At 46.8% G+C, this 20,842-nt stretch overlaps 1 protein-coding gene across 1 annotated transcript; it reads right to left on the bottom strand.

The window, feature by feature from the left end:
* Positions 1 to 1,241: 1,241 nt before the first annotated feature.
* Positions 1,242 to 20,832, bottom strand: Nsl1 (NSL1 component of MIS12 kinetochore complex). Its single transcript, XM_027418690.2, has 6 exons — positions 20,580 to 20,832; positions 19,068 to 19,146; positions 15,234 to 15,364; positions 13,409 to 13,463; positions 4,110 to 4,177; positions 1,242 to 3,515 (listed from the first exon to the last, which is right to left on the bottom strand). The coding sequence occupies exons 1-6, from the start codon at positions 20,790 to 20,792 to the stop codon at positions 3,237 to 3,239; spliced, it is 825 nt and encodes a 274-aa protein (XP_027274491.1). The 5' UTR covers positions 20,793 to 20,832; the 3' UTR covers positions 1,242 to 3,236.
* Positions 20,833 to 20,842: the final 10 nt, after the last annotated feature.

The following is a 20,842-nucleotide window of genomic DNA, read 5'->3' on the forward strand; positions in this document are numbered from 1 at the left end:
TGAAAGTCCACCCCCACCCCCAGCCTATCATGCTGGGACCGGGCAACCCCACACTCACACCACAGCACTGGTCTGGCATTGCTCTGGTCATGTTTCTGTTTGTCTCTGTGTGTTCTCTGAGACAAGCGTTGCCTACTCCACTGAGTGAACTGCTCAACGGCTTGACTATATGCACCAAAAAGCCAACACAACCACTGACTGCAAAAAACATTTTATGGCTGGGCATGGTTGGCACACGCCTTTAATCCCAGCCCTTGGGAGACAAGATGGATCTCTGAGAGTTCAAGGATTTGAGGGCAGCCTGATCTACACAGTAAGTTGCAGACCAAGACTACATAGTAAGACCATCTCAAAAATGAATAAAGCGTGTGTATGTGTGTGGGGGGGCCGGGAGGGGCAGCACACTTGATACATGGTACACACGTGGAGGTCAGAGGACAACTTGAGGGAGTCGGCTCTCTCCCTCCACCATGTGATCCTGGAGATCAAATCCAGGCCACCAGGTTTGCTGGCAGGTGCCCTCACCTGCTGATCCATCTCACAGCCCTCAACTGTTGACATTAAGAATCTGCAGTCTCCTTGGGGCTCTCTCTTCCCAGGGTCTAGACGGTCTGTATGAGTCTGTGAACCACATGTGTGCAGTGCCCAAGAAGGCCAGAAGAGGGCGTCAGATTCCCTGGGCTGGAGTTACAGATGGCTGTGAGTCACTGTGTAGACTCTAGGAACCACGCCTGGGTCCTCTACAAGAGCAGCCAGTGCTCTTAACTGCTGAGTCATCTCTCCAGCCCTCACAGAGAATTTTAAGACCTTCTCCAATTCAGTCTCCCTTTTCCAATAGAGAGAGAGAAAATTTTCAGTTTTTTCCCTTCGGCTCTCTCTCTCTTTGCTTCCATACTCTCATCTTGCTAGCCCATGGCCTAAGAAGCCACAGCTCCCCGTGACAGCCTACTCAGCACTGCTCTTCTACACTGCTGGGCCTGCAGGGTAGAGCTAGCTCCTTGAGACTTCACGCCTCACTTGTCTGGCTGTTTCATAACAAAACAAACGAAATATACATATAAAATTTCTAGGCCCAAAGTAACTGTTATATCAAAGAGGTTCAATGCCATCAACACTTCTTATACACCTGCTTAACCTATTAATCTGTCCCTTCTCTTTGCTTAAATACTTAAGAGCAAGTCCAAGATATAACATCATTTAACTCTATCAGCATGCATCCCTTAAACTCAACAAAAATGCAATTAGAATTAACATTTCATTTTTTATTTGGGGGCCTTTTTTACATATTCTACAGTGTAGTTTTATACAATATCACAAATTACACTTTGTCTTACAAAGGCTAACAGTGGGTTGTTTTCACAAGAATTAAGTGCAGCCCTCACAAACAGCACTTCCCAGAGTGGTGGGGAAGCTGCAATGATCACACCACCTTAAGCTGTCAGACCCCTCTCCACTCAGCAGGCTTTTCTGCCTCGGTATCCCTGGTCTTGAAGCAGATGGGGTGTGTCAGCCATCCAGGGCATGTGCAGCCTCTATTCACTGACGACAGCAGTACCCTCCACACACACAAGCAGCTCAAGTTACAACGGGCAAAAAACATCTTCACCTTTACCAAAGGTCCCCCTGGAAGATAACCTCGCAGTGAGAACTGTTATAAGTGGGCCTCAAGTATCCTTGGAGTTCCCAGTCACTTGGCTTCTGCACTGGGGACTGAATGACTCTCAAAGGTCAGTGTTAAGTGAGTCAAGTCACATGCCAGACAAAGGTAATCACTCCAAACTCCTCTTGATGCCATCCCAGATCCTGAGTGTGGAAAGGGACCCTTTTAGGACATGGCATTGTCAAGCCCAGCAGAGCCACCAAGTGGGATCCTCCAAGTCGCTGATAGAACACTTGCTCATGGCAACCTACTACACTGCCCCATTGCCTGGTGTCTGTCCTAGCCTTGCCTGCTTGGGCACTTCCGAAGTGAAATCCATCACAGAACATAAGTGCCATAAGAAGCACACAACAGCAGCCACCTTCTGAAGTCGCAAAGTGATTTTAAGGCAAAGGTCAGTTCACTGTGAAATGCAGAGGGCTGACCTGCTGTCCTACTAACGTCGGTACCAAGAATGCCTTGTTAGCAGGAGAAAGCACTGTGTCAAGAATTTGGTCTTTACAGCATCTTATCTTAAAATACAAAACATTGCTCTGTACGAATACATTGATCCCAAATTTCAACACTAAAACAGAATATAGAAGTTCCATGAAGTGGCCTCACCATGAAGCTTTTCCAAAGGAGAAAACCAGACAAAGGAGAAAACCTAGATGCTTATGATCATTAAGACATACCGAGCAAGAGCAATACAGATCTTCTAAGCCATTAGTAAATTCCTCTGAAAATGGACAAAAGTGTGTAGTCACCAAACAAGGAAATAGGTGACAAGCCAGAGGCCCTATCTACAATGTACCACGTAAGAGACAAAGTGCAAGCTGTAAGAGGCTGTGGCTGAGTCTCAGAGTGTAAGTTTGCTGAGACCCTTTTAAGTCTGACACTATAGCGCCTATACAAATGTCCTTTTCCAGAGCAGTTCACTCTGCTTAGGTCTGCTGTAAAATGACTCACCAGTAATCCTAATATATACTCTGAACTGGAAGAATCTATTTGGAAATGAAGGCTTTAAAAGAAACTATCAGTTCCCACTCAAATTATGTTCAAAGACCTATGAAGATGAAAGCACAAGCAAGAAGCAGAGCTCCAGCCTCAGGTCTTCTTTAGAGCAATATTTCCTGCACAATAAATAACAGCCTTCTCCTTTATCTCACAAAACAAAACCCTAACACTAAATTAAGCGCCCTTCGTCTGTGTGTTCATCCGATGAACTGCACTAGCAATGCACAGCTGCTGTGCAGAGCAGAGCCAAGGCCAGTCAAAGATCCACCTCAGGGCTTCACATGTGGAGAAAGCTGCCATCAAGAACCCCTCAGAGCACATCCCTGGGATACCTCGACAGCCGCAAGGCAACAGGGACTGATGGCATCTGAGGACACATACAGCTCTGTGCCATGCTCAAAAGGCTTTCACCTACCACAGAGGGAGATCAGGGTGGCAGAGAATGACACCATAGGCCAGTCCAGGCAGAACAGTGCACTGCACCTGTGCAGAGTCACGGTGACTTTAAATGAGGTCTCCCAAGCAGCAGGCAGTGACCTGAGTGCTGACAGGACTGACCTCCAATTCCCCAACAAACAGTTTATGTGTCAAGATTAATTCTCTTTGGCCGAAGAGGGTAGCGCCGTCTCTGGGAGCAGTCAGGGGCATGCTTTCTCTTTAGCACTATGTTCGATGTGCTCCTGGCTGCAGTTTCGGTTGGTGTGGTTTCCACTTGTGTTATAGACTTGCTGGGCTTGGTATCAGCTCTCCTGTAACAGCTGGAAAAGACTTCCTGGTTGATCCTCTGCAGTTGGATGACAGGCTGCATCTTTAAGACCTGGGAAAAGCCTTCTCCTTGTTCAATTAACACAGGCAAAGCCTTGGGAAGGAAAAAGCTCAGGTTGAAAGGTGAACACACAGACACAGCCACACTACACACACATGGATACGTAGCATTGTAATTCTTTTTTTTTTTTAATATTTTATTTATTTATTGTATACAACATTCTGCTTCCATGTATATCTGCACACCAGAAGAGGGCACCAGATCCCATAATGGATGATTGTGAGCCACCATGTGGTTGCTGGGAATTGAACTCAGGACCTCTGGAAGAGCAGTCAGTGTTCTTAACCTGTGAGCCATCTCTCCAGCCCCAGCATTCTTTAAGTCAAGTGTATTACTGAGACCTGATTTCTTGGTGACATGTTTATTTGACTTTATATTTTAAAATGCCCATTTAAATGGAGGAATTAAACTTAAAGCTAAGACTAAAAGATACACACACACACACTAAATTTTGGGGATAAGACTGGTGGTGGTGGTGCACTGACAGAATGAACTTAACCTGTTAGAGACCTGAGCATCCTCCTACAGCTGCAAACATGCCTGGCGCCCACCAACACCAGTCTTTTCCTACTCTATATGCCTAGCACAGCTTTTACCTTCATGGCACCACTGATTTACAGCTTTTACCTTCATGGCGTCACTGATTTCCTTAGCTATAGCGTCCCCGCGACATTTCAGATTTTCCACATGAGAAGCTGCAAGAAACCACCAAACAGTATTTTAGCTTCTTTATCTCATTAGCCAACCGTAAAGACGTTTAGATGCAATCCAGACAGAAATCTGTTAGGACCATTCACCTTAGACTAATCTTTCTTACAGTACTTTGTAATCTACTAAAGACAACGTCCTATCCAATTTATCAAGATGAGTAAGAGGACCAGGAGGTCAGCAGAGTGCAATTCAAAGGTGTGCACACAGGTGGGGTGCTGAGCAGCCCCCGCTGTGCCCCAGGAGCATCCAGCCTCTGTTCTATAAACATTCTTGCAGCTGACACCTCCACACATCATCAAGTTTTAAGACAAACACAGGCTAAGACTTTAAATGATTGTGAATTTTACAAAAGCAAAACATGGGCCAGTGAGATAACTCAGCAAAGTGCTTGCAAAGGGGTTGGCTGACAGTTCAGTCCTAGAGCGGAGGCAAGGCAGGGAACCCTGCAGGAGGGATCCCCGCTTCACAAAGCTGTGTTCTGACCATCACGTGCATCCTGCACTGCCTGCTGCTGAGGCATTCCTTCCCTGGTGGAGAACCTCCGTCTCTAGTATTTCAATGTAGACTGAAGACCAACAGCTCATCCCTGGGACTCCAGCACCAGACTGGAAACTGACTCAAAAGCTACCTTGGCCTTTGCTCAGGAGACAGCCAAAGATGAACTACCTGGACTGTAGCCCGTAGGCCACTCTATAATACTCTGTCTCTCTCTCAAATTCATTTCATCGGTTGTATCTTTAGAGAACCCTAACACAGCAAAAAGCATTCGTATCCTTGTGTGCATCAGCCATGGTCACATGATCCAAAAGAGCCCCACTCCAGTGCGCACAGTCCTTTCCCTCTGCAGGACTAGGCACTTAGTGTGCCGCTTCCACAGGACTACTACAAACAATTCCTAAAATACCTCATACCACCGTTTTTGGTCTTTATCTTCCCCTTGCTAAACAATACCTATTTTTCATGTACAAACAATGAAAACCTATAAGCCCAAGAGTGACATGGGCTTGTGTATAAAATGGAGCTGGGCTCTAGGCTTTCATACTTATAGATTATCACACCCAGGTGTGTGATGGGGTATTCTAAAATAAGACATTCAGTATTTCTGGCAAAACTATAAATCCCTTTTACAAACTACAGCATCCCTTACTCACACACATCCAACAACTTTTTCCGAAGGGCCACTAGAGGGCAGCGTGCACACCAATGAGCAGTCGAGCCTCTCCTGGGAGGGCTGGCTGTCTCTAAGCATGGGATCTTCAGTGGTGATCACAGGTACTCAAAAGCTAGGACAGGGCACAACACAGTCATGCTGTCAGGCACTTCCTAATGAAAGAGGGTGCTGTCAGCTCACACAGGGACTATGTTATGGACAGCTTGCCTTAAACAGAGATCTGGTGCCAAATGGACTGAGGAGTACAGGATCGGAGGCAGTGGATAGGATACACTATACCCAAATAAAGAAACAGATCAAAAACAGTAGGCGAGGGCAACTGAAGACTAGTATAGGAAAAGGAAGGTGACTGGAGGACAGCCTCCAGTGTCCACACACCCAGGACTGGAGGACAGCCTTCAGTGTCTACACACCCAGGACTGGAGGACAGCCTCCAGTGTCTACACACCCAGGACTGGAGGACAGCCTCCAGTGTCCACACACCCAGGACTGGAGGACAGCCTCCAGTGTCCACACACCCAGGACTGGAGGACAGCCTCCAGTGTCTACACACCCAGGACTGGAGGACAGCCTCCAGTGTCTACACACCCAGGACTGGAGGACAGCCTCCAGTGTCTACACACCCAGGACTGGAGGACAGTCTCCAGTGTCTACACACCCAGGACTGGAGGATAGTCTCCAGTGTCTACACACCCAGGACTGGAGGATAGTCTCCAGTGTCTACACACCCAGGACTGGAGGACAGTCTTCAGTGTCTACACACCCAGGACTGGAGGACAGTCTTCAGTGTCTACACACCCAGGACTGGAGGACAGTCTCCAGTGTCTACACACCCAGGACTGGAGGACAGTCTCCAGTGTCTACACACCCAGGACTGGAGGACAGTCTCCAGTGTCTACACACCCAGGACTGGAGGACAGCCTCCAGTGTCTACACACCCAGGACTGGAGGATAGTCTCCAGTGTCTACACACCCAGGACTGGAGGACAGTCTCCAGTGTCTACACACCCAGGACTGGAGGACAGTCTCCAGTGTCTACACACCCAGGACTGGAGGACAGCCTCCAGTGTCTACACACCCAGGACTGGAGGACAGCCTCCAGTGTCTACACACCCAGGACTGGAGGACAGCCTCCAGTGTCTACACACCCAGGACTGGAGGACAGCCTCCAGTGTCTACACACCCAGGACTGGAGGACAGTCTCCAGTGTCTACACACCCAGGACTGGAGGATAGTCTCCAGTGTCTACACACCCAGGACTGGAGGACAGCCTCCAGTGTCTACACACCCAGGACTGGAGGACAGCCTCCAGTGTCTACACACCCAGGACTGGAGGACAGTCTCCAGTGTCTACACACCCAGGACTGGAGGATAGTCTCCAGTGTCTACACACCCAGGACTGGAAGACAGCCTCCAGTGTCTACACACCCAGGACTGGAGGATAGTCTCCAGTGTCTACACACCCAGGACTGGTGGGTAGCCTCCAGTGTCTACACACCCAGGAATTTACAAGTCTGGGAGAAAACCAGAGAGAAGCAACTGTCAGGGGCTACGGTGACAATGCTCACACTGAAGGATGTGTATGTACATAGTTGCAGTGACAATGCTCACACTGAAGGATGTATACATAGCTGCAGTGACAATGCTCACACTGAAGGATGTGTACACAGTGTAAGGTCTAAGGACCCAACACCAGACTGATGTTTTTCCACAGGAATGAGAAAGATCAAAAGTGAAGCTAGTGGGCAGCCGGGCATGGTGGCACACGCCTTTAATCCCTGCAGCTAGGACACAGGGGCAGGAGGTCTCTGTGAGTTCGAGGTCAGCTGGTCTACAGAGCAAGTTCCAGGAAAGCTGGGACTACATAGAGAGACCCTGTCTCAAAAAAAAAAAAAAAAAAAAAAAAAAACTAAACTAAAACAAAACAAAACAAAAAGTGACTCTGGTAAGTGCAACGAGTCTTCTGGGGAACTTGCCTCTGAAAGGCAAGCACCCGGGAAGAAGGACACACCCCGAAGCCTCATCTGCTGCAGCCACCACACATCCTGTCAGTCTCAGGCCATTTCAGAGCAGGCCTCATGGCCACCTTTACAAATAACCCGAGAAGGGGACTGCAACTGGATAGAATTAGAGGGCACATCTTCTAGAATCCAAAGTAACCCTGTCAAAGACCACTCTGCCAGAAATCACACACTGTCCTCCTAAGATGTAAACTCACAGATAGTTCTGAAAAACTGAGCCCCAGGATAATGAAACTCCTGACCATTTTAAAATTAAATGTCTAACTATGAATTTACAGTACCTCTTCTTTTTTAATTAAGTAAATTGAAGCCTTTGCATTTAAAAGGTATCTGCAGTGTGTGGTGGTGTTCACCTTTAATCCAGCACTTGGGAGGCAGAGGAGATAGGTCTCTCAAAATGACCTCTAACAGTCAGGAAGGAGACAGACACCTGTGATCTCAGCACCCGGAAAGCAACAGCAAGAGGACCACACATTACAGGCCATCCTGTACTAAACACAAAGCTGAGCAAAACTCATAAAGCATGTGGATATGCTGCATAGACATAAAAATTATTTTCTGGGCTGGCAAGATGGTGCAGCAGGAAAAGGCACTTGCTGCCAAGCCTGACAATCTGAGTTAGATTCCTGGAACCCATGTGGTGGAAGGGGGGAGTTGTTCTCTGACCTCCATGCCCAAGCTATAGCACGCACGTATGTGTGCACAAACACACACAATGGATAAAAAGTTTTAGAAAGTTAAAGACATCACTTTCCAACATAAATACCTGAAGAAATTCCAAAGCAATAAGCTTTTTGCTCCCTTGCTCACAAGGATTCTAAGTCAATCTGTCATGGTTTATAACTAGAACACAGAAACACTCCTGGCACACGAATTCTGTCTTAGGACCTAGTGCTGGTGGCTGACAGTCCATGGTAAGAAGCTGTGACGGCCTCCCCTAGAAGCGTTCTCATGCCTCCTCCTCCTCACGGGCCCTACAAGAGCATCATCAGGATGGCAATAAGCTTTGGAGGCTGTCCTGGAACTAGCTCTTGTAGACCAGGCTGGCCTCGAACTCACAGAGATCCTCCTGCCTCTGCCTCCCGAGTGCTGGGATTCCACTCTTAACAGTGCCAACAAAAGTTCCTGAAAGAACCACACCTCATAGGGAGACTTCCAAAGCTGATTAACTTACTTAGTACAATGGGGAAAGGATACAATGTTTCCAGTCCAGAGCCACTTATCCCAGCTGTCTTTACCAAGTGTGCCTCCTTTGTAAGTGACCCAACAACTTTATCACCATTAGATAAATCCCTGGAGATGTACACACAGACCTGTTTCTATCCACCAGAAAGCTGAGCCACCAGCAGACAGCACCTTAGGCCATCTGTGACCTGACACTTCCACTGGTGCATTAAAAATGCAGAGCTCATTTATGATTTCTCTATTGTTTTGTAAAACTCCACAAAACTGTTGCCACACTGCAACATGAAATTTGCAGGAACCTAAATCTGTACTCCCTGGCCATACTATCTCTTTCCCTCTTTAAACTGAAGTTCGAATCCCAGGTGCAAATGTGAACCCTGAAGTGTACATCCTTGTGAGTGCTACCCGCAGATTGTCCAGCAGCGCCCAAAGCCAGACAGCATTGTCAGGACACAAGAGGGGCTGCCTGAAGGCTCTGCTTGCAGGGCCAGCTTAGAACTCACGTGTCGACTGTAGGAGGCCCTGAGACATCCCTGCCATCACTACGTGTTTAATGCAGGGTAACGGGAAAGAACCTTTTCATTCCAGGGCTTTACACTGATGACTACTCAAGGGTGCTCCTGACTAACGAGAACCATGTCTTACTGGTAAATAGTTAATCAGTAGATAGCTGGGGAAAAGTTTGCCCTTACAAAATGTGGAAGTTCAGAGCCTCTGAGAACACAGCCTCCCCTGGCTGCCTGCTTTCTAAAACAGAGGGAAATGAAAAAGTGGAAATGAAAGGTTGAGTAATAAGCCTGGTTTTGCTTCCGGGTCACTGCCTGTCTAAACAAAGGAACATGAACCCCCAAAGCCTGCAAATTCAGCAGAAATGCGCCACTGGAGAGCTTCCCATGTGCTCCCAATGTATTTCCTGAGCACGAACAAGCAAGCGTGCTCAAGGGTAACCGGCTTGTCTCAGTTTCTAAGGAGGCAGCTGATGCCAGCGATGCCGTGAGTTGATGAGGATTGAGATCAGCATTCCTGCTGAAAATACCAACAGGTTAGAGCTATGAGTCCACACAACTCACTCCTCTTCAGCACTGTGGTGGCAATCATGTTGTGGGATATTATTTTAAGATGTGTTTCATTTGTTTATGCTGTGGAACATGTAATGATGCAAAGATGTGTTGTATTCTTTTATGCTGCATTTGTTTAATTCTGTCAATCTGTGGTTCTATGCCTGTCTAAAACACCTAATAAATAATAATAATAATAATAATAATAAATAGTAATAATAATAATAATAAATAATCAGTTCTAATAAAGAGCTGAATGGCCAACAGCAAGAAAAGAGCAAGGATAGGCGGGGCTGGCAGACAGAGAGAATACACAGAAGGAGAAAAAGAGGGTCTGAGGAGCAAGAAAATGAGAGGAGGATGCTGGGGGCCAGCCACCCAGCCACCCGGCCACCCGGCCACCCCACCACCCAGTCAGCCACGGAACAAGAGTGAAAGCAATATACACAGAACTAAGAAAAAGAAAACACCCGAGACAAAAGGTAGATGGGATAACTTAAGGAAAGCTGTCTAGAAAAAAACCAATCTAAGGCCGGCATTTATCAGTAATAATAAGCCTCTGTGTGTGATTTATTTGGGAGCTGGGTTGCAGGGCCCCCGAAAGAGTCAAACAGCCAAAAAAGTAAAAACAAGCAAGCAAAAGCAAGCAAACAAAACAAACAACTACAGTTTCCCCTGGGTCTGTCAAAAACCCTTTTTGTGGTTTTTGTTTGTTTGTTTGTTTGTGTTGTTTTTTCCTGAGGCAGGGCTTCTCTGTGTAACTTTGGAATCTGTCCTGGAACTTACACTATAGACCAGGCTGGTCTCAAACTCACAGAGATCCACCTGCTTCTGCCTCCTGAGTGCTGGGATAAAATGTGTGTGCCACCAATGCCCAGCCAGGCCCATCAAAATGGACCCAGAGGTTTTAATCTGGCCTCAGCCAAGTGTCTGATCTTATTTGCCAATTCTTTTGTCCCATGGACTTGGGTTTATTTCTCAGTGCTCGTCCTCCTGATAGGATCGATATAAATGCCCACCTACCATTGCCACAGAAACTTCCTCTCACCTGAACACACTGTTCCAGGTTCATGCTACCCACCCTCTGAGCACAATGCTGCTTCTGGAGTCGTGAGGCGGCTGACCCCTCAGCCATGGCGACACTGGTAGGACTTCTTTAGGATACCGACCTGCACAGCCTGGCCAGGACTGCTGCACTATGCAGACCCTGGCTAGCCAACAGTAGCTACAGATCTGCCTCTCTGAAAATGGAAGGAACTGATGTGCACCAGCAGGGTAGGAAGTGGTATCATCAGCTCCCTTGTTTAACACCAAGGGCTGAGACGAGCCTTCCTACTCTGAAACAGGGACAGGAAACCACCAACCAACAAGTGTATGTGAAGCTACATGGTAAGTGCTACATGGTGACATCGCCAGGCCTGGGCCTGCACCGTGTGCCCACCCGTGACTCATGGTCAGACCCGGTATCTCCAGTATGACATGTGCCCACAGCCTCTTAAGCCATGGCCCTGGCCTTGGACTGCTCGTGACTAGGTGAAGGCAGCACAAACTAGTAGCAGGAGGGAGAGACTCTGAAGAGGCAAAACAAGCACAAGTCCAGGGAACGTTCAGTGAATTCGGGAGGGAGGAACGTCCTGCAGAGGTGATGCAGCAAACACACCGTCCCAAGTCCTAAGAGCTAAAGTCAATCAGGCACACACCACAGGGCTGACAGACGGCTCCTGAGTAAAGTGACTATGGAGCACACTGCCAATCCCCAGCTAGGCGCAGCAGTGCATGTCTGCAACCCCAGGGCTGTCGAGGCAGGGGCAGGAGGCAGGGGCAGGAGGCAGGGGCAGCTCCCTGGCCAGCCTGATGGAACCAAGGAGCTCCCCATTCAGTTAAAGGAATGGCAGGGTACCAGGGAGTGGTAGGCCTGACAAGGGTTGTAAAGGACTGTGATGCAGGGTAACATGGACAATCTCTCTAGTGAGGTGACAGTGTGAACAGAGAGCTACGTGAAGGGAGAGGATCAGATAGGTAACTTTAGACAAGAATGAAAGGCACCGGCCCAGTACATACCTGGTACAGCCTGAACACAGAGTGAAAGTTAGAGCACTGTGAGCAAGGTTACAGGTGTGGAGCACCAGGCCAAGCAGAGATCTCACAAAGCTGAATGGCACAAGAACTCCATCCTAGTAAACCACTATTTACAAGGAACAAGGATAGGAGCTGGAGAGATGGCTCAGCAGTTAAGAGCTCCAACTGCTCTTGCAGAGAACCTGAGTTCAACTCCCAGCACTCACAATGGGCAGCTGACAGCCACTTCTAACTACAGCTTTGGGGAATCCAATGCCTCTAGCCTGTTCTGGCACCTGTATTCATGCCTACCAACATACCTGTGGTTTAAAAATAAAAATGTTAAAAAACCTTCCTAAAAAATGATAATGGGTTCAATATATTCAACATGATGAAAGCAAATAAAATTTAAAAGCAAAGATGAAATAGAAACTCAGAGCTGGCCCCCGACAACCTTTACCTGAGCTGCCTAAGGAAGTACTAGCAAGAAGCAAGCCCAAAAGGCAGGCAAAAAGTTAAAAATAATAGCTATTTCAGAATTTTGAAAATTTGATTGATAAATCTAACTAATCACAAGTACAAAAAAGAAGCTACTGAGCCAGACATGGTGGCTTATACCTGGGATTCCAGCACTCAGGAGGTGGAGACAGGAGGATCATGAGTTCCCTGCCCTCAAAAAACAAAACAAACAAAACAAAGCCAGCTGGGGATGTAGCTCCTGGTCAGCACTTGTCTGGCAGGGGCAGGGTCCTAAGCTCCATCCTCAGCAGGACAAGAGTCCTAGCAGGTAAATTTTACCTTTCATTTAACCAGGAAAACTAAAATTGACGTGAAAAACACAGAAAACTGGGAGTGGGGGTGTCCTTATTCAATGCACAGAGGGTACAAAGGTCCATTTCTTGCTCATGGAGTTTAAAGGACTGGATAAAGTCAGATAACTTCACTAGAGCAGTTACAATTTTATAGGAGACATTAAAGGAACAGAACTACAGAATGCCTCTTCCAAATTGAGAAACAAAAGTAAGGGCAGAAAGGATACTGTATCCGCACAACAGAAGGTAGCAAAGGCGGGGCTTGGTATGAAAGAGCTGGGACTGGAAACTGGAACTATGCATAAATCTGAACATAAAGCTGGACTGGTCAACTGTGGCCTTCACTGTGTTTATGAAAACCGTGTCTAGCCGGGCGTTAGTGGCGCAAGCCTTTAGTCCCAGCACTCGGGAGGCAGAGGCAGGCAAATCTCTGTGAGTTTGAGGCCAGCCTGGTCTACAAGAGCGAGGTCCAGGACAGGCTCCAAAGTCACAGAAAAACTCTGTCTCGAAAACCCCCAAAACAAAAACAGAAACAAAAAAAAACAACTGTCTACACTAACTCAAGAAGTTATATATAACACACATTGTAGAAAACCAGGAAGACCACATTAAAGATAAAATCTGAATCATGAAAACAAAAAAAAACAAACCAACAAAAGAAACCTACAGCAAAACTGAAAGAGAATGGCGTTTCTGTCAGTAGAGACACAGCCAGCAGCTGTGCATTGCAGCCTGGAGCATCTAACATTTGAGATTGTGGGGAGGGAAAACTCGAGGCTGACAGAATGACAGAGGGTATCACAGACATCTAAAGACAAGCGCTATGCATCGACTGTGGAGGCGAGGCCGCGCACAGCTGGGGACCATGACAAAGGATGCTTCATTTCCAACACATTCTCCAACAGCTTACCTGGGTCAGGGTCACATTTCAGGTCCAAGGGATGCACAACCGGGCGATACTGCTTCTAAACAGAGCACAAATGAAAGCATTTAACTTAGACATGTGATGCCGCAGATAATAACTCCGTTTGTAGACCAGGCTGGCCTTGAACTCACATAGATCCCTCCTCCTCCTCTTCTCCCCCCCCCCCATCGCTGCCTGGCTTTGAATACCTTTTATATACTGCCCCCTGGTGAATACAGTAGGAAATAGCACTATTATAATCAGAAAAAAAGAAGTCAAGGCATAGTGGTGTTTAACATATAAGGCAATGACCAAAGTATGATGGAAGTTCATTCAGGACAAATGTTTGAAACTCAGGATTGCAATTTTCACAGGATCTTTTACAAAAGTGGCTAAACTACACACCAGCCCATTACTGTCCACACCTGCAGCAGCACACAACACAGCTGGCTCCCCCACAGTCAGGCAAAAGGAAAAGGAAATGTTCCTTACTACTCTTGCTCAATGATAACCAGAGCCAAAGTGTAAAAAAGGAGGAGGGACAACTAATGCTCTCCAGTTTTCTCTCTCTACCCTCACTGACTAGTTTCAGGGTTTCCTTTAGGAAGTCAGGGAGGTGAGGAAGGAAGCATGGCACAGTCAATACACACCAGGCATTTTTCCTTTCTAAGGACGAACACCGTGAGAAACACAAAAAATTCTCATGAATTTTCCTTTCCCTACTGTGATAGGACTTTGAATATTTAGAGCGACTGCAGACCTTTAATGCCCTGAAACACGGCTGAAGGAGGGACGACTGAAGGTTCACATTTAAAAGCATGCTGATTTAAAAAAAAAAAAAAACCTAAAGGCATAGAGGATTGTACAATCTAAAGCCTCCATAGTCATTAAGAGGGGCAATGCCACCCCCAGCCAATGTCAACACCCAGAAAGAGACCCGGGTCTAATCTGCCAGGGCTGGCTTCATTTCCATTTGTCCCAGACAAGCATGTGACTGGCATGGTGACTGACACCTACAGAAAACAAAGCCTAAGGCTCTGCCCATCTGAAATGCCAAGCCAGCCACTGTGATAGTGTGGCAGAATATTAGTTTAAGGTGTGTGTGTGACTTTCGTTTATGCTGCATTTGTTTAACTCTGTGAAGCTGTGATTCTTTGCCCGCCTAAAACACCTGATGTTCTAATAAAGAGCTGAATGGCCAATAACAAGGCAGGAGCAAGGATGGACGGAGCTGGCAGGCAGAGAGGATAAACAGAAGGAGAAAAGAGGAAGGAGCAGCAGCAAGAGAACAAGGAGAGGAGGATGCTAAGGGCCAGCCATCCCGCCAGCCACGGAGAAGGAAAGTAAGAAACACAAAAGGCACTCGGGAGGCAGAGGCAGGCGGATCTCTGTGAATTCGAGACCAGCCTGGTCTACAAGAGCGAGTTCCAGGACAGCCTCCAAAGCTACAGAGAAACCCTGTCTCGAAAAACCAAAATAAATAAATAATAAATGGAGATGTAATTGACATTTAAAAAAAAAAAAAAAGCCCAGAGGGAAAAGGTAGACAGGTCAATTTAAAAACAACAACAAAAAAAGCTGGATAGCGCCAAGCTAAGGCCAGACATTTGGAAGTAATAATAAGACTCCATGTATGATTTTGGGGGGGGGGGGCTGGGTGGCAGGCCCCTCATAAAGGTCAAAGAGCCAAAAGAGCAAAACATCACACAACATGGTAGTACAAACTGTAATCCCAGCACTCAGGATGAAGGTTGGAAGGGCAAAAGTTTGAGGTGAGCCTGCACTATTTGGAGGTAATGTAAGTGTGAGGATTTAAATGTAATCATCTCACCAGAGTCTCGTGCTGAGCTTTCAAGGTTTTGATGACGCTCTCCAGGATCCTTCTGGGGTACTGCCTGCGTTTTGTTGCCACATCTACTATGAGCTCATCAAATTCATCTTCAAGAACTTTGATGTCAGAGTCTACTTCAGAAAAGGTCCATGTTAGTATAGAAACATTATACAGCTCAATTCACAAAATAACTAAAGAAAACAGTGTGGCAAACTAACGAAGCCCCCTCATTCCTGTACCAGTCAGTTATCAAACACCTCCGTGAACTACAAAGACAAGCAGAGCATGACCCCAAGGGGCCGGCAACTGTAACCTGACAAACGCAGCAGGGACATAAAGACAGAGGACACACAACAAGGAAACACCGCCGGTGGGAGTGAATGACTGAACAGAAACAACATCTGAGCTTGAAATCCAGGTGTAAACAAGGCACCGAATGAGAAGGGCCAGGGAGGAAAACACCTCTGGGGAAGGGAACTGTAAGGACACGGAGTCGTTGCAGACAGAGCATCCTACATGGGTTAACTGCAGGGGAAAGGGCTGAGGTGCAGCTCAGCTGCAGAGCATGGGCTTACAGCTCGCAGGGCCCTGGGTCCAGCCCTGCATCCTCTTCCCCGCAATTGTTAACTATAAAGGGCATCTCATACCATGGACAAGCTTTCACTTTATTTTGTGCCAACCCACCCTGTGACAACAGCAGTGAGAAGAATGCCAGATGTGACATCTGACTCAGGGGTGAGGGCATGAAAGGTATGGTGACTTGGGGACAAATGTTTTACCAGCTCTTTACTGTAAGAAAATGGTTCTCAAGTTCAAGAAGGAATGATTACCTGGGGAGTGTGTTACCAGTGTGTAAATCTGGACTCACAAGGTCTAGGATAGGGCACAGAAATGAAGCACCCTGAAGAAGTGAGTGCAGAGAGACGCACTGGGCCTCATCTAAAAAAATAACTTCAGAGTAAAAACCCTGGTTGGAGAAGGCAGCACTGTGAGGGATCTGCACTGAATCCCAGTACTGAAAGCAAACAACTAAGAAGCACAACGCTAAGGACCCAAGTCTCGGTTAGATGGCTTGCACCCTGAGCTCTGTTATGCCGGTCTAGTCTCATTGACTAAAGCTTTACCAGGGAGAAGCCTGACTGGCACCTGTTTCTGAAATGTTCGGCAAGCTGTCTGGTGTATGTCTGCATACGTACGTCACTTCTACACTTCGAAGTATAGTAGGTGTGGCCTCTCACTCCTGTAACAAACCTAGTCCACTCAGGGCTTCTCTGGAGGACCTGAGGAACATGTCTCACTTGGAACACTTAGTGAAATAAGCAGCTTTAAATTTTATTACATCCTTTTGAAAAGCAGTCACTGGCCTGCAAAGAACAGGGCACGATTTTATAAAAGTTCTTTTTAGAAACTTATGTGTGTGTGATGGGGATGGCACACATGCCACAGCCTAACTCGAAGGAATCGGTTCTTGCCTTCCACCTGCACCCAGGTTTGCACAGCAAGCACCTTTCTCAGCTCAGCCATCTCATCAGTCAGGGAAATCTTCTATGTAGGAAAATGGTTTCCTAGCGCCCTCAAGGGGTAGAATTTGTAAAACCACAATGTACAAACAAATGGGTGTCTATTTCTAAAAGCAGACTTCTGCTCTCAAGGAGCTGCCCTTATAAAGACTGGGGTATACAGCACAGACACAAGACCTACCTGACATAAGTGAGTCCGTAGGCTCGTTCACCAGCACTGAACACACACACACACACACACACACACACACACACACACACCACTCCTGTGATTCCTCCAAGACCACGTGGTAAAGTACAAATCCCTTACAACTTACCTTTCTTGACACATTTGCTATTGTTTTTCCCAACTCACTACTGGCTTTCCAAACATTTCACTCCTTTGTGACTTTTTGTATGCTTTGTTTCAAATAAACACCCATTGAAAACCTATTCGGTGTGCAAAGTACTTCTAGCTAATTTTTTTTCCGGAGCTGAGGAACAAACCCAGGGCCTTTAGCGCTCTACCACTGAGAGCGCTAAATCCCCAACCCCAGCTAATTTTTTTAAAAAAATATATCCCCTACTAATCACCAATTATTGGGTTAATATTTTACAAAACAGATGCTGTTGGTTTTTATCCATTTAATGTGTAAACCCAAAATATGTTTTGGTAATTTTAAAAGACAGTGATATAGAAGCCAGTGAGATGGCTAACATGGTCCCAGGTAACAGACAAGAAAGTCTTCTGGGCAAAGCACTCTCTTACTGTGTAGAAGAAACGTTATAGTCACTAGAGTTGCTGGTAGGCCTGTAATCAGCTCAAATGACTGGACAATGTGAACCCAAAGCAGTGAGTGACATCAGTGATGCTCATCCCTGAGTGATGTTCCCAGAGGGACAGATGGCACACTGCGCTTCTGGAGAGTTCTGCAGACACAGGGACACCTGCCTCACTTCCCAAACGGACCACTCCCTGTCCACTGATGTCCCTTCCTACACTGCCCTTTCTTCCGTTAGCACTTTGCCTTCTTTAGACATGCCAGCACCACGAGTGAGGCACAGTCATGTCTAAGCCAGCACTAGCGGCACTCACTTTTGATCCCAGCACCTGGGAGGCAGAGGCAGGTGGATCTCTGAGTTTGAGGCAAACCTGGTCTACAGAGTTCCAAGATAGCCATGGCCACACAGAGAAGCCCTATCTCAAAAACAAACAAACAAAGGTACAATCAAGTCTTTGGAGTAAGCTAACAGTTTTAGAAGCCATCTACAAATCTGTAACACCCTTTGCAGGATACTCACAGAGTTTAACTTTACACATAAGAACACTTCATTATCCATTCTAAGTGTCATCTACGCACTGCAGAAACATAAACCAGGCTTATGAGGAAATGCAGGGGTTTTCTGAGCCTATTTCTTTAACTGGGGATAATTCTACAACATCTCTGACAGCCCTACTGCAGAAGCACCCGAAGAGCAGACGAAAGACCTTTCAGGACACCAGACACCAGACAGGACAGATCAAGGTACCCACCAAGTTTCTTCTGGGCTACGACTTCAGTAATCTACACTAATTTCTTTTTTCCCATAATACTTTAAATATGCTTTAAGATAAATGATATAGAAGCCAGTGAGATGGCCAAGCATAAAAAAAAACGCCTGCCACCAAGGACCTGAGTTTGACCCTGAAGTCCTCATGGTGAAAAGAAACAACTCCTGAAAGTGTCCTCTGACCTCCACTGACATGCACAACTCCCTCCAAAACAATGTTCATTAAAGAGAGAGTGTGTCTTAGTCAGGGTTCTATTGCTGTGAAGAGACACCATGACTAAGGCAGCTCTTATAAGAGAAGGCATCTAATTAGGGGCTTGTTTAGTTTCAAAGGCTTAGTCCATTATCATCTTGGCAAGGAGCATGGGGACATGCAAGCAGGCACTGAAGAAGCTGAACACTACAAGCAGAGAGAGAAAAATCCACAAGCACAGGGAGAGACAGAATCCTGATCCACAAGCAGAGAGAGAGAGAAAGAGAGAGAGAGAGAGAGAGAGAGAGAGAGAGAGAGAGAGAAAAGACACTGGGCTTGGCATGGGCTTTTGGAACCTCAAGTCCACTCCCAGGGACACACTTCCTCCAACAAAGGCCACACCTCCTAATGCTTCTCAACAGTGCCACTTCCTGGTGACTATGAACTCAAATACATAACCCTATGGAGGCCATTCCTACTCAAACCACCACAGAGAGATAAGAAAACAAATTATAAAATAGCATTCAAAATAAAGTTAGCTGCAAAAACAAGCTCAGAAATTAATGACAGAGGAAGAGTCAAGCCACATACCCATAAGACAGTGGTCGGCAGCTTCCTGCCAGGCTTGTCCGTTGATGCTGACATTCTCCTCCACAGCAGATTCAAAAGTCTGCAATAAATTTACAGCAGCCACGTCAGCAGAAGGGAGTCTAAATCCTGAATTCAAACATTTTAGTAAGATAGTAACGGATCTCTGTGGAACAGAATGGAAATAATGAAACACTGAGGAAAAAGATAAAGTCCAAGTTAACTGTTAGGAGAGGACTAAATACCCTTACCACACATTAGTGACTGCACAGGTTCTATCAGTGACAACTTATCAGAATGGCCACATAGACAAACCAGAACACAGAGTGGTAAACTGTAAGACTCTAAAGAAGGTTTAGGCTCACCACGTGCTCTCCAAAATAGTAAGTTATTTCCAGAAGGGGTTCAGACAGATTCGGAATTCACGGAGGACCTAATAAATGCTATTTTTTGAAAATATTTTTAATGAGCATGCCTCTTGTATCACTTGTGTAATTAAAAATAAATATGAATAAATGACTTATAATTATGAGTCATAGTACAGACCCTATACTAGTATCTTACAAAAAGGGCTACAATACAGCTCAGTGGACAACACTTTACTAGTGTGAGCAAGGCTCTGCATTCAATCCCCAGCACTAATGGAGAAAAGGAAGATTTAATAGGATAAGATTCTTACTGTGTTAAGCTCTCAAAGATTAGATGAGAATAAAAACTGTCTTTGAAATGATCACTGCAGCTTCACCAACCATTGATGAACATGCTACTATACTATTCAGCTTTACTTAGAGGCATATCAACATTGTCAAGGCTTCTCAACAAACCATTACTTTTCATTCCCTTTCCGATCTCACCCAACAGGATATAAGAGGTTAAGTCTTATAGGTGTTCTAAATTACTTAGCATTTTTTCTAGGATCAGACAAACCCTCGTATTTACAGCTGTCTCCCAAAATAACTACTAAAAATGTTGAGATGTTGCCTTGACTCCAAGGAGGGAATAACATAGTAGCCACCGTATACTGTACACCGAACACAAAACGGCAACACAGAATTACAATCTGAGTTGGGTTTCTTCATTATCCTTTTACTTAACCTCTGTCTGGTGCATGCTACAAGGACACTTGCCGCTGAGTACATCTCTGGACCCTCCTAATTCTTTTTTTTTCTTTCTTTCTGAGACTGATAACCTCTATTTTTACTCGGCACTGTTGTCATCCGGTCACAAAGGAGCTGCACGACAAGCTTGAACGCAGTCCCCTACACACAGACTGTGCATCTATCTGTTCCAGAGGCCGTGACCCCTCGACTTCTAGTTGTCTCTCCTCAGAAACCACCATCTTCGGGGATTTGCAAAAATACAGGCGACAAGGGAAGAGGGTTACGAGGCCAACGGGGTAGGGCGGGGTCGGGGTGTGTCTGCGCGGCCCCAGCTGGTCTGGAACTCGGGATTCGCCCGCCTGTGCCTCCCGGAGCCCGGCGGCGGGGGGAGGAGGCTCGGCCCGGGCGATCGTACCCACTGCGCGTCCCGCAGCGCCAGCTCCCGGACGTCGTCGGGCAGCGCGGCCCCGAGCTCCCGCACGAAGCGCCCGCACAGCCCCATCACTTCCGCCACCGCCCGCTTCAGGGTGCAGCGCACTCGGAAGTCTGCGGGGGCGCGCCCATCCTGGTCCCGCGCCGGCGCCGGCTCCGGCTCCGGCTCCGGCTCCGTCTCACGAACACCCGCCATCGCGCCGGTTTGAACGGAGGCGCGACTCTGAGACCGGAAGGACGCGCCCC

The sequence above is a fragment of the Cricetulus griseus genome, chromosome 5 (assembly GCF_003668045.3).
Source record: "Cricetulus griseus strain 17A/GY chromosome 5, alternate assembly CriGri-PICRH-1.0, whole genome shotgun sequence".
Taxonomy (NCBI): Eukaryota; Metazoa; Chordata; class Mammalia; order Rodentia; family Cricetidae; genus Cricetulus; species Cricetulus griseus.